Source organism: Salvelinus alpinus, chromosome 5 (assembly GCF_045679555.1).
Source record: "Salvelinus alpinus chromosome 5, SLU_Salpinus.1, whole genome shotgun sequence".
Lineage (NCBI taxonomy): Eukaryota > Metazoa > Chordata > Actinopteri > Salmoniformes > Salmonidae > Salvelinus > Salvelinus alpinus.
In genome coordinates, this window is record NC_092090.1 from 52448019 (window position 1) to 52463223 (window position 15205).

General features: G+C 41.3%; 1 protein-coding gene and 1 long non-coding RNA gene across 2 annotated transcripts; both read left to right on the forward strand.

Annotated features, from left to right (window-relative positions):
• The first annotated feature begins 770 nt into the window (after positions 1-770).
• Positions 771-5524, forward strand: LOC139575106 (uncharacterized). Its single transcript, XR_011674893.1, has 3 exons — positions 771-940; positions 4097-4358; positions 4943-5524. It is a non-coding gene; the product is annotated as an uncharacterized lncRNA (long non-coding RNA).
• Positions 1579-3734, forward strand: LOC139575128 (trichohyalin-like). Its single transcript, XM_071400130.1, has one exon. It carries the CDS (start codon positions 1650-1652, stop codon positions 3732-3734), a length of 2085 nt encoding a protein of 694 aa, XP_071256231.1. The 5' UTR covers positions 1579-1649.
• Positions 5525-15205: the final 9681 nt, after the last annotated feature.

Below are 15205 nucleotides of genomic sequence, written 5' to 3' on the forward strand. Positions count from 1 at the left end.
CCTATCATGTGGAACAGTCTGTAAGTCATTCATCACATAACCTAGCTCTGGTCCAGGGCATTATGTGCGGCTTGCTGAAGGAAGGCTCAGTGTCTGCAAGCTGTACGTAACGCCCTGGACCAGAGCTACACATTACCCACCTCTGGCCATCATGGACAGTCAACTCATCACATTCACGTACTGTAAGTCACAGTTGAGTGAGTTTTGTTATTAAAGGCAGTTTAATTGAGCAGAAGTTTAATTATTATTGTAATATTGTAATAACTTGTCTGAGTTCACTTCCTAAATAATGTGTTGACATTCCTTCACTCCCAGCTACAAGCAGGCAGAGATGGAGGTTCAGTTCATGAGGGAAGAGAAGAAGACCTGTACAGAGAAGGAAGCCCACATGCTTGAGTTGAGGGGGAAGGATCGAACGATCCGAAATCAGAAGAAGGAGATGGACAGACTTCAAGTGTGCCTCTGGGAGGAGGAAAAGAAGAAGAGGAATGGTGGAACGGAGAAGGACGAGATGATTGATCAACTACAGTCTGAGACAGACCATCTCAGAGCCCTTTTGAAAGATGAAAGGAGGAGAAGAAGAGTAGAAAGGGGTATTATGAAAGAGTGGAAGGCTGAGATCCTGAGACTGAGGGAGGCAGAGAGACACAGGGAGGCAGAGAGCCAAAGGGAGGCAGAGAGCCACAGGGATGCAGAGAGCCACAGGGAGGCAGAGAGCCACAGGGAGGCAGAGAGCCAGAGGGAGGCAGAGAGCCAGAGGGAGGCAGAGAGCCAGAGGGAAGCAGAGAGACAGAGAGAAGCAGAGAGAAAGAGAGAAGCAGGGAGACAGAGGGAGGCAGAGAGAGCCACAGAATGGGAGGTGAACCAGAGAAAAATGCAGGAGATCAACAGACTCAAACAACTGCTGGAGCTGCTGATGGTGGACCTACACCTGGCCCACGTAAGACATGTCATTGTTATTATTAAAAGGCAGTGTATATTCACCCGGCTGAAAATGAATGGCGGCGGACAGCTGTATGCTAACCCAATGTTAACTTTTATGCCTTTCCTAAACGTTAACCCTTAACTTAACCTCACTGAAACTATACCTAACCTTTACCTTAACCCAACCCTAGGTCCTAAACCTAACCTTCATTTATCTCAACCCCTACGCCTTTTTTCTGCCGGTTGAATATCCACTTCCTTATTAACATCATTACTGTTGTTGTTGTTGATAACTGTATCTGTGCAGGTTGTAAATAATTGCATTAGTGAAACATCATTTGTAGGAGTAATTTCTACAAGCATAAACATCAGAGGCAACATTAAATTGCAACGGGAATTTCTCAAACCCCTAACTGAATGGGCAAGCTAGTTGTGTGTTTGTATTGGTACACATTTTGGACATAATTGATTCCATAAAATGTCTCATAATTTTTTCAAACCATGTCAATACATTAATTGACAATGAATTGTCCAGATGAATTGATCAAAATGACCCTGCTATTGATGTTGTCCAGTGTTTGATTCAATTACCTAGGTCTAAGTTGTATTTCTATGTATCATTCTCTGCAAATGCTTTGAAAGTATGTCTTGGTCATAGATTATCACTAATTTAACCTTTTCAAATTAAGCAAGAGATAGAGAGATTGAGGCTATGGCAGAAAGTCATGGAGGATCAGCGACCAAGACTGGCCTGGAACAACAAACCTATTGAGACAGAAAGAGAGAGGGAAAGAGAGAGGGAAAAGGAGAAAGAAAGGGAGATGGAAAGGGAGAGAAAAGCAGAATTGGAAAGACAAGAAATGAAGAAGAAAGTGAAACAGGCAGAAGAAACGATAAAAGCGTTAGAACGAGAGATTGAGAGATTGAAAGAGACTGAAAAGGAAATCATATTTGAAAGAGAAAGAGACATGCGTATTGCAGAGAATGAGAAAGTCAAACTGGTTAACGAAAAGGTAAAAGAGTTAGAGAGAGAGGTTGAGAGACTGAAAGAAGATATGACAACAAAAGAGATTCAATACAAAATCAAATTTGAAAGAGCGAAAGAAGCGTATAGAAGACAGAATGAGAGAGTGAAACAGGTTAACCAAAATGTACTAGTGTTAGACAGAGAGGTTGCGAGAATGAAAGAAGAGATTAGATTGAAAGACGAGACTGAACCAGAGAGAACATTTGATAGAGACAGAGAGAGAGAAAATGATTGGAGACAAAGTGAAAAGGAGATAAAAAATAGAGTGGAGAGAGAGATGGAGATGGAGACAGCCCTCATCAATGACAAAAAGAAGTCTGATTTGGAGGAAGTCTTCAAGAAAATCAAGGAACAGCTGATAGATTTAGAAAATATGGAAACAGACAAATATAAATGGAAACAGACCCAAATGGACATGGAGGAGAAGATGGAGGGGGAGAACAACAAACAGAAAGAGGTAGAAAGAAAGAGAATGGAGAAAATACCAAAACAGAGACAACAAGAAGATGAGAAGAAGAAGGAGATGGAGAGAGAAGAAGAAGAGGAGAGACGCAAACAGAAGCACATAGAGATGGAAGAGGAAGAAATAGAGAGGGAGAAAGAGAGACAGAGAGAGATTGAAAGAGAGTATGAAGAAGAAAGATGTCAACAGAAGCAAATAGAGATGGAAGAGGAAGAAAGAGAAGAAGAGAGACAGAGAGAGATTGAAAGAGAGTATGAAGAAGAAAGATGTCAACAGGAGCAAATAGAGATGGAAGAGGAAGAACGAGAGAGGGAGAAAGAGAGACAGAGAGAGATCAAAAGGAAGAGAATGGAGAAGAGACAGAAAAATATGGAAAGAGAAGAAGAGAGACAGAGAGAGATTGAAAGAGAGAATGAAGAAGAAATATGTAAACAGAAGCAAATAGAGAAGGAAGAGGAAGAACAAGAAGAAGAGAGACAGAGAGAGATCAAAAGGAAGAGAATGGAGAAGACAGAAAAATATGGAAAGAGAAGGAGACAGAGAGAGATTGAAAGAGAGCATGAAGAAGAAAGATGTAAACAGAAGCAAATAGAGATGGAAGAGGAAGAAAGAGAGAGGGGGAAAGAGAGACAGAGAGAGATCAAAATGAAGAGAATGGAGAAGAGACAGAAAAATATGGAAAGAGAAGAAGAGAGACAGAGAGAGATTGAAAGAGAGCATGAAGAAGAAATATGTAAACAGAAGCAAATAGAGATGGAAGAGGAAGAAAGAGAGATGGAGAAAGAGAGACAGAGAGAGATTGAAAGAGAGCATGAAGAAGAAATATGTAAACAGAAGCAAATAGAGATGGAAGAGGAAGAAAGAGAAGAAGAGAGACAGAGAGTGATCGAGGAGAAAGAGAGACAACAACAACAAGAGGAGAGAAAGAGAACGTTTGAGAGATATCAAGAAGAAGAAGATATATTGAAACAGAAGCAAATTGACATGGAGAAGGAGGGAAGAGAGAAGGAGAACAAGAGACAGAGAGAGATAGAAGAGATACACAGAGGACAAGAACAAGAGGAGAGACAGAAACAAATGGAGAAAGAGAAAGAAAGGGAGAAAGACAATGAGAATCAGAGAGAGATGGAATTAAAAGATCAGCAACAGAAAGAGATGGAGAAAGAAAAGATGATCATGAGAGAGAGGGAGGAAGCAGGAAGAAGAAAGGAGGGACAGAAAAATATTTTGGGGGAAATTGAAGGACAGAATGAACTGGAGATAGAACAGGAGAGAGAGATGGAAGAAAAGCATGAAGTGATTAAGGAAGCAAAGGAATAGTACAGGGAAAGAGAAGAGAGATCAAAGGAAGTAAGCATGAAGAAACATGTAGTAGTTAATGTTAAAGCAAAAGCACGGGAAGTCTTCAATAGACGTAAAGAGAGAAGGTTAGAAGTGTTGAAGGGGGAACGAGAACACATAGAAAGAGGACAACAAATCAGGAGGGAGAAGGAGGAAAGACGGCTGGAGATGGAAAGAAAACAGGAGAGGGCAAGACAACAAGAGGAGCAGGATAAAAAACAAGAGATTGGAATTGCTAGACAGAAAGAAATGTTCAGACTAAGAGAGGAGGAGAGGCAGAGAGAGGAAGAGAGAGAGGAGGAGAGAAAGAGAGCCGTTAAAGGCCATTTAGCTTTAATCAGAGAGAGAGAGATAATAGAGGCAAACAGAAGAGAGGAGATGGTGGAAGAGGAAAGAAGGGAGATCCTTGAAAATTACAAGAGGGGTGACTTAGAGGAGGAGGAGGAAAAGGAAGAAGACAAGGAGGATATTCTCCCACCTGATAAAAGTATCCGAAGGAGAGCTGTGGCTGGATAAATAAGAAGTGGGAGGAGAGGAACCTCAAAAAGATCGAGAGAACGTATCAGAGAGAAGCTGAGGAGGGCTATAAGATCGTCCACATAGGTAAGACCTGTTTTCCCTCTGCTTATGACATCATCCTCTTTAGTCTCCTCTACACACATTAGTTCCACACCAGTCACCATGTTGCATCATTGTTTCAATATAAAACTACTGTCTAAAGAATATGTTAGCTGACATGGCTAATTGAGTGAATGACTGACATAACAAGAAAAATACTGCTGATGTAACAACCACGTGTTTAAATGGTACATTGTGTCATCTACTAGTCTAACTCTCAAGACTAAGTAGAGACCCAGAAAGAGTTCCTAAAAAACACACACAAAAACGTGTTTTGGAGGGATCCGGGGGCTACTAGTGGCCATGCGGCCCTAAGCGATCACATATGCCCTGGCACTATACAAAGAATAGGTGCCATTCGGGACTCATGTTAAACTTAGGGTCAGGTCAATTCGGGATGGGAATTATTGCACTTTATTGACAAATTCCATGCCTTGCTCAACTGAAAAGAGTAAAGAATCATTGAGATCCAATTGTGTTTTCTATTCTTCATTCCCTGTGTCCATTACATTTAAGTTGATACCAGATCCCTAAGTTGAATGTGAACTCTACTTCTTCTCCCCTACCAGCCATCCCTGGACACACAAGGCTAACAGCCACCATGACACGGGCAGAGAGAGAGAGGGAGAAGAGGAAGGAGCTTTTGAAGGCTGAGGAGAGAAGGAAGAAGATGGAGGATTTCAATAAGCAGTGGAGAGAGCAGTCCTTGCTTAAAAAACAAACTCATCAGAAACTGATGGAGGAGAGGGAGAGGATGAAGGAAAAGTACCTGGAGCAGATGAATCTGGAGGCTGATGCTCAAATCAACACCCGGTGTCTCACCACCCAACACAGCCACGATTATCTGGAGACAACACAGCCCACTGGATCTGGAGATGGCCACCAGGAAAGGCCAAGGAGGCAACAGGCATGGGCAGAGAACCAGGAGGGGAGTTCAGAGAACCAGCAGGAGTGGCCAGAGAACCAACAGGGGGGGGCCAGACAGCCAGCAGCCAGAAGCTCCAGAAGAGACTGAAACATCAGAGCCAACCTCCAAGAACAAGAAAAGGCCAGGCATCTGGAAGAGAATTAAGATGGGGTAAAGAATGTTTAAACATCTATTCATGTTTTACACTGTTAATATATATGTTGTCACTTCTATTATCCAAATGTGAGGGTTTAGTGTACATGCAACACACATGTAAATATATAGATACTTACCTGTCTCTGATGTCTTACAGCATTCCTGACGTGCTGTCTGCCTAGAGCTGGAACTCGATGAAGCCACAGTTCCACTGAGGTTACGTTGGTCATTAAAAGTGTCGCCCAATAATTCCTCCTCCTCTTTAAGTCATCAAGCCACATTTCCTCCACAAAACATGATAGAGCCAGCAAGTATCCTCTTTATCAGGCAACAAACCATCGAAGGTCAGTGACCCTCCTCCCCAGAGCAGAGATTCTCATCTTTATCCAAGTTAAATTAATCTCTGCTCACCACCTCTACTGTCCTAGAAAATATCCCCAAATGGTCATGGTTTAAACAGAAGTCCTCCCCTCAGACCAGTGGCTCCACAAACCAGAGTTTCTCATCTTTATTCAAGTTGAATGCAACTCTGATCATTTCCACCACCTCACCTGTTAAGGGGAGGTGCTGAAAAGGAGGTCTGGGAGGAGGTCTGCAGGTAGCCTGGACCGGACCGGTAGCAGCTAAGTTGCTGGCTCCATCCCCGGACAGAGCTGCTCAAGTCAGGCCAGTGATGTTTGATGAGGTCATTTTTGTTAGCAAAGTTTTACGTTTTAATAAAAGCATTTATTAAAAAAGCAATATTGTTGTTACGGTGTTGATTGTTTTGTTATTTATTAGAATTGAAACATCCAGTAGTCATGGTAGATGTTAGACTTTCAATGAGACACCTAACATTCCATCAGTTTGCTACAATGTGTGACATGTTATATTAGAGAGGAGTCCTCTATACACATCTATTTTAGACCATAGGAGAAATATCAGATTGAAATAGCTTCTCTAAGAATCTGAGGAGAGAGCAACAGTAGACGCATCGTTAGCTCTCCCACCTCCAGTTCAGTACTTGGGTCATTCCACCAGTTGAGTACCTTTTGGGGAGTGTAACTTTTATTTCACCTAATTCTAACATTCTGTCATAAAGAGCACATGTTCAACTTAATAAAACACATGTTTTCCCATCTCAAAAGTTTAAAAAAATACATACTATAGCAATTGCCTATTAAGTGCCAAATAAAGTGACAGGGTTGACTGTAACAGAGTTGACTATTTCATTTAGAATCAACCATAGATCCCCATGTGACAGGGGGAATGGAATGCAAGCTTACCAAACAAATGTAAATTGTTTCAACATTTCTAGACTGTCTATCTATAGGTAACAGGGTTGATGTGTTATAATTCACCCACCCAGTGGTGATTGTAGCATGTACATCTTGGTGGGGAAAACTCCCCCAAAATGTTTTAGATGAATGCCAGCAAAGCCACTACACAACACTAAACAATACATTAATTGCACTATAACTTTGACAAACGGTGCCCACTGTCATGTCCTAACCATAGTTCTTATGTGTGTTGCTTGTTTTAGAGTTGGTCAGGACGTGAGCTGGGTGGGCATTCTATGTTGTGTGTCTAGTTTGTCTGTTTCTGTGTTCAGCCTGATATGGTTCTCAATCAGAGGCAGCTGTCAATCGTTGTCCCTGATTGAGAATCATATATAGGTGGCTTGTTTTGTGTTGGGATTTTGTGGGTGGTTGTCTCCTGTGTCAGTGTTTGTGCCACACGGGACTGTGACGGTTAGTACGTTTGTTGTTTTGTATTCTTGTCTAGTTTTCATGTCATTAAATTATGGAAACTTACCACGCTGCACATTGGTCCTCCGTTCCTTCTCGCCTCTCCTCGTCCGAGGAGGAGGACGACTTAGACTGCCGTTACACCCACAAACTGTTAGGGTCGACATAAAGCTGTCCCAACAGCAGAGCTTTCTTTTCAGCACCATGGAGTGAATCCTTTAAAAAAACATAGCTGATATGGCTGACTTGCTTAAACAAATGTGGTTTCTACTGACACTTGAGGGGACAACGAGTGGATAACAGGCAATCCGTCATTTTGATGAAGACATTAATGAGAGAGCTAGGATGGACGTAGTCAATATATATATAGTCTACATGTGCACCACCAAGTCAGAGCAGTAGGCTAAGTTATGAGAGGGGAAAGGCACAAAATTATTAGGGTGAGACACATGGGCTACTAACAGCTTACTACACAACATACACTTAGTATTACTTTCTTAGCTACAGTATACATATCTCCCTGGCATAGTACATCATTTGTAGAGCAGCATTCAATAAATTTTTGGACTCACCTTGTTGTGCTGTGCTCTCTTGAACAGGAAGGTGTCGCGGCGGTTTGTCATCAAAATTTGTCATCAAAGTCTGTCATTCTCTGGATTTATGGTGCTTTCAAGACAACTGGGAACTCAGAAAAAACAAGGTTGAATCATGACGTCAGTGATCTTCAGGTCAGAGCACAAGAAAGAGGCCCGAGTTCCCGACTTGGAATTCCGAGTTGGATGACCGTTCAAAACTTGTTTTCCCAGTCGGAGTTCCCAGTTGTCTTGAACTCACTGAAGTCTAAGATTTCCCAGTTCCGAGTTTCCAGTTGTTTTGAAGGCGGCAGGAGTTATGCTGAATTGCAGGCTAGTGATTGCTTTGCTAAGCTTGTAGTTAGCCACTGATTCCTTCCAAACCACTCGTTGAATTTGCGATTTCCAACTTGTTGTTTAATGTTGATGTCCAATGGTTGATGAGCACCGATACATTTTATCTATAATTTCTCTTCATAATTTCTCTTCATATGACAAGGATTGGAAAGGATTTGCCAGTAGATTGTTGACTGGATTCATGATGATGACTCCTAGCTTGGTAGCTAAGATTTAGAAAATATGATGTTGACATGATCAGTCCAATCAAAGCTATGGTAAATATAACCTGATTTGATGTCATTTTATCTGTGGCCAATGACCTTGAGAATTATTGGATGGGCACTTCTAATGTAACTCTATGGCAGCACCCAAGGGGCTTGAGTATTCGAGCTCTCCTCATAGATTTTGCAGTGACGACGTAGTGTCCCCTTGAGTGACAGAACACTGAACCAATCACGGCGCAACTACAGAACATTACCAACCCCTACTCTCCGTATTTATCGCTGGCTGCCCCACCACCACAGAAAGCACTGAGAAAGGCTGAAACACCTGCATTTATGAGCTGCCTTACTCAAGAAAGCAAAAAAGAGACCATGTCTGTATGAGGCTTTATTAACTCAATGACTTTTTTTTCTTCATTGGTTGCAAACTGATATGTGACACATATTAATGCCAAAATATGAGGCAAAACAAGCAACATAATTGCAAAATGTTTTTTTGCTAAACACGTGGGGCTCAAAACGGGTTTGGCTCTGCCCCACCTGCCCTAAATGATGGCTCGCCACTGACAATACTATAATCAAAGATGATTCTATGATGAATACATTATTATTAAAAGATGAGCTCACCGTTTTTATTGGTGAATCAAAATTGGATGATTCAATCATACAGTGTTTTACAGCAGTGAAGTTAGCTTTATATTAAAGATTCAGACTTTGCTCTTCAATATCTCTTCAAAGGAACATGCAAGGATGACTAGGCTACCGGGGGCGGCAGGTAACCTAGAGTGTTAAGCCAGTAACCGAAAGGTTGCTAGATAGAATCCCCGAGCTGACAAGGTAAAATCTGTCATTCCTCCCCTGAAACAAGGCAGTTAACCTACTGTTCCTAGGTAGTTGTTGTAAATAAGAATTTGTTCTTAACTGACTTGCCTAGTTAAATAAAGGTTCAATAAATAAATAAAAAATATATAAATGTAATATTCTAAATCGGCTGATGATAGTGAATAAGTTAAACCCCTTGTTTTTCCAAATCGGTGTCATATTCTCTTTTTGGAGGTGAAATGTAGCTAAAAATGTGCTATCCTCTGCTCAGAGGGTTAAGGAACCGTCTTAAAACTGCAAATGTAAAATGCAAATGTAAATGAAAAATATCAGTACCTTCTCAACTACATGACATAGAGATCTCAAACAAATTTGACACTGTAAAGAGACCTCTCGAATGCAATTAGTTACATTTTTTAAAACTTCTATAATATCTACAAAATGTCAAATAAATCACTTTACATAAAAGTACTTCAAAAAAACATCAATATCTTCCCCTCCATATAACTTTCATGCATACAACCAACTGTTATTGGTTCAGGGACGTCATGCCTCCAATCAACAGCAATTTGTGTTGTATTTGTTGACTTTGGATACTTTTTTACAAACGTTAATTATATTTGCATGAATAATACTGTAAAATGTCAATAGATTCCACCCCATGTGACATTCATCAGTAAAACTAACTTTGATTGGTTCAGGGACCTCATCCCTCCAATCAATAGCAATTACTTTTGTATTGTTTGACTTTGGTGATATTCTACCAACTTAAATTGACTTTAAATTAAAGATACTTTCTTAAAACATCAATAGCTTCCACCCCATATTACTTTAATAAATACAAACAACTGTCATTGGTTCAGGAACCACATCCCACTAATAAATGTCAATTACTTTTGTATTTTATTTACTTTAATTTTTTTAAATGAATTTGACTTGACTTTACCTGAAAAATGCTTCCCTAAAACTTCAGTAGCTTCCACCCCATATTACTTTTATGAATACAACAAACTGATATTGGTTCACAGACCTCTTCCCTCCAATCCACGGCAATTACGTTTGGACTTTTGGACATTACAAATGAAGTCAAATTGAAAACAGTATTGGTATTGTTGAACTAGGTTTTCATAATAGCAAGCTAGGACTCAGTTCCACAGTGTTCATTATTTGCCAGAGAACGCATAGTCCCTCTTGATTATCCCTTACATAACTTTATGAGCTGGATTTGCCTTTCTTTGCAACAGTGGAACCTACTGAGGAGGCGGTGACTCATAATAATGGTTGGAATGGAGTCAATGGAGTGGTATCAACCACATCAAAGATGGGGTTTCCATGTGTTTGATACCACTCAATTGACTTCATTCCAGACATTATTATGCGCTGTCCTCCCCTCATCAGCCTCCACTGCTTTGCAATTAGTTTGTTCGTTTTCAGTTGTTAGCATTTAGCTAACAGCGTCTATGTGAATTTGGTATCAGTTTGTGCTAATTTGTTAGCATTCTGGTAATAGATGCCCATAGGTTTTTCTTGTGTTTTTAGCACCCGCTCATGTGCTATGCCGGTAATACTGTAAATCCCGGTATGAGAGAAGAATGGTATGACAATATGAACATCTGGATATCGCCCAAGCCTAATCACCACAACTACCACAACTACCACACCTACGTACCACATCTACCAAACCTACCTAGCACAACTACCACACCTACCTACCACAACTACCACACCTATCATCACCATACCCACCATATCTATCATCACCACAACTACAAAACCCACCATCACCAAACTTACCTAACACAACTTCCACACCTACGTACCACAACTACCACACCTACCTACCAAAACTACCACACATACCTACCACAACTACCACATCAACCTACCACAACTATTACACCTACCATCAACACACTTACAATCCACAAATACCACACCTACCACAACTATCACCAAACCTACACAGCTACCATCACCACACCTACTATCACCATACCTACCTACCACAACAACCACACCTATCATCACCATACCTACCATATCTATCATCACCACACCTACCAAACTTACCTACCACAACTACCACCACACCAACCACACCTACCATCACCACAAGTAACATACCTACCATCACCAAACCTACCACACCTACCTTCACCACACCCACCATACCTACCTTCACCAAACAAACCATCACCACACCTATTACACCTACCATCACCACACCTACCATCACCACAGCTACCTCACCTACCATCACCACACCACACCCACCAAACCTGCCTACCTACCTACCACAACTATCACACCCATCTACCACAACTATCACACCTACCTACCACAACTGTCACACCTACATCACACCTAACATAACCACACCTACCATCACTATACCTACCATTACACCAACCATCTCACCTACCATCACCACACCTACCATCACCACAAATACCATACCATAATTACTTCACCACATTTACCATCATTACACCTGCCATCACCACACCTACCATACCTACCATCATCACATCTACCATAACCACACCTACCATACCTACCTTCACCACACCTACCATCACCACACCTACCATACCTACCTTCACCACACCTTACAATCACTATACTTAATGTAGCAGTGTGATGTTGTTCCCCTAGATGATGCACCAAGTTGCACACAAGGACCAATTCAAATAGGCCAGGTCAAGAGGGGATGTTAATAATTTGATAATAATAATAATAATTCAGTGTATTTTTTAAATTTAATTACAGCTGCATAGCTAATGTTTTTCTTTGGTGTACAAACACTTTTTCATATCAATATTGTACATACATGTGATTGTAAAAGTTTTGTATATTTTCGTTTGGCCCATCGCGGGTTATCTGTCTTTCCGTACCCCCGTATTGTTCCCTTTTGCCTGACCTTCGGATAGCAAGGTATGTTGTCCTTGTCTCCGAAATTGTTTTAATATAAAACCGTCATAATGTTACACAATGTACTGTCATGCTACCATACGTTTTTTACAATGTGGATAATATAAAGATTTATGTTAACAAGTTTCACAAAGCTCGCTAACTAGGGTATCTATTGTAACTTGTGAGTACTTGGGACAGTGTTTGAGTGAGTGTCCATGTGCTTGCGCAGGTGCCTGAGAGCTAGGACTGCGCCAAGGGTTAACATAATGTGTGTTGTCTCTTCGTGTGCAGGTATGTATTTTATGTTGTCCGAATTATGTTCTGTATCATTTTACTTGTATTGTATGGTGTGCTGTTGTGCATTGAATGTGTGCACACAGCACCTGTTATTTCCTTTTGGCGCTCTTTTGCCTGACTTTTGGCTAGCAAGGTGCCTGAGGGCTAGGACTGCGCCAAGGGTTAACATAATGTGTGTTGTCTCTTCGTGTGCAGGGCAAATAAAAATAATTCAACTAGCAGACCTTCAGTTGTGGCAGCGTCCTAATTAAAAGTACACAACGCAGAATGAACCAAGCTACACAAGGTAGCCAAAGTGGAATCAAAAGTCATAGGCCTAATCATCAATCAAATATGAAATATAAAACCAAAATATAATCTACATATAAATGTAGTAGAGTTCAAATGGTTATTCCATCAAACTTCAAATTATTAGAATAGTACACAACGCAGAACATAACAACCAGGTTGGGGGTCAGTGGCCCAAGCCCGCGAACAGGAATATTCCAAGTTCAGACAGAAGGGGGGAGTCAGATCGCTATGATCACCAGGAACTTTACTTTTGGTGTCTATTTGTAATTGTTGCGCTACTGGTGCTGCCTGTTGATGTTAGGTAGGCAGCTACAGTAGCTGAATGATGTTAACATCTTCGGGTTTTGTTTCATTAAATGTATTTTATTTCATCCGGGTGCTTGCGTCACCTACTAACACCCTGGTACTACCCGTAGCTCCCGCTCTCCTCAGTCCGAGAAAACACTGAGAGAAAGGTACAGTTGGGCAAAAAAAGTATTTAGTCAGCCACCAATTGTGCAAGGTCTCCCACTTAAAAAGATGAGAGAGGCCTGTAATTTTCATCATAGGTACACTTCAACTATGACAGACAAAATGAAAAAAAAAAAAAATGAAAATCACATTGTAGTATTTTTTATGAATTTATTTGCAAATTATGGTGGAAAAAAAGTATTTGGTCAATAACAAAAGTTTATCTCAATACTTTGTTATATACCCTTTGTTGGCAATGACAGAGGTCAAACGTTTTCTGTAAGTCTTCACAAGGTTTTCACACACTGTTGCTGGTATTTTGGCCCATTCCTCCATGCAGATCTCCTCTAGAGCAGTGATGTTTTGGGGCTGTTGCTGGGCAACACGGACTTTCAACTCCCTCCAAAGATTTTCTATGGGGTTGAGATCTGGAGACTGGCTAGGCCACTCCAGGACCTTGAAATGCTTCTTACGAAGCCACTCCTTCGTTGCCCGGGCGGTGTGTTTGGGATCATTGTCATGCTGAAAGACCCAGCCACGTTTCATCTTCAATGCCCTTGCTGATGGAAGGAGGTTTTCACTCAAAATCTCACGATACATGGCCCCATTCAATCTTTCCTTTACACGGATCAGTCGTCCTGGTCCCTTTGCAGAAAAACAGCCCCAAAGCATGATGTTTCCACCCCCATGCTTCACAGTAGGTATGGTGTTCTTTGGATGCAACTCAGCATTCTTTGTTCTCCAAACACGACGAGTTGAGTTTTTACCAAAAAGTTCTATTTTGGTTTCATCTGACCATATGACGTTCTCCCAATCTTCTTCTGGATCATCCAAATGCTCTCTAGCAAACTTCAGACGGGCCTGGACATGTACTGGCTTAAGCAGGGGGACACGTCTGCACTGCAGGATTTGAGTCCCTGGCGGCGTAGTGTGTTACTGATGGTAGGCTTTGTTACTTTGGTCCCAGCTCTCTGCAGGTCATTCACTAGGTCCCCCCGTGTGGTTCTGGGATTTTTGCTGACCGTTCTTGTGATCATTTTGCGTGGAGCCCCAGATCGAGGGAGATTATCAGTGGTCTTGTATGTCTTCCATTTCCTAATAATTGCTCCCACAGTTGATTTCTTCAAACCAAGCTGCTTACCTATTGCAGATTCAGTCTTCCCAGCCGCAGGTCTACAATTTTGTTTCTGGTGTCCTTTGACAGCTCTTTGGTCTTGGCCATAGTGGAGTTTGGAGTGTGACTGTTTGAGGTTGTGGACAGGTGTCTTTTATACTGATAACAAGTTCAAACAGGTGCCATTAATACAGGTAACGAGTGGAGGACAGAGGAGCCTCTTAAAGAAGAAGTTACAGGTCTGTGAGAGCCAGAAATCTTGCTTGTTTGTAGGTGACCAAATACTTATTTTCCACCATAATTTGCAAATAAATTCATTAAAAATCCTACAATGTGATTTTCTGTTTTTTTTCTCTCATTTTGTCTGTCATAGTTGAAGTGTACCTATGATGAAAATTACAGGCCTCTCTCATCTTTTTAAGTGGGAGACCTTGCACAATTGGTGGCTGACTAAATACTTTTTTGCCCCACTGTATGTGTTGCAGATTACTCCTTTGTAGAAGTCCATAACGTGAAATAAATAAAGCATCCCAAGGTTAATGCTGTAGATATTGTTATAAGGGAGTGTGAGACTGAAAGAGATTTGCGTCAGTTCAAATCTGGTATCAGGACAAAATGTGATTCAGAGTCACCGAATATACTTTAAGTATTTTAATTAAACTCAAGCGATAAATGGTAAATGCAATTTTCGTATATACGGGTTCACTGTATCTCCGCGCAGGGTAGAACAGAGAACTGTGGAATGTGCTCAAATAACAGTTTTTATACTATGACAGCTTTAGTTCCAACCTGTCCGTTGGCCTATCATAGTAGAGGCTGAGCGCGGTTTAAACTTTGCTCAGCCTATGCTGGCACTCGGACTTGTCCAAGTCCCTTAGTGCTCTCCTCTGTCCGCATCTGGTTGTTGGGTAGATTAGATCCGTCTTGTGTCTCCGTCGATTCTACACTCAAACAGTTCCTAATATGGTATTGTCCAGTGCCCTACCCCCCCTGGTTGGCTTAGAGATATGCACCCCTCCCCTC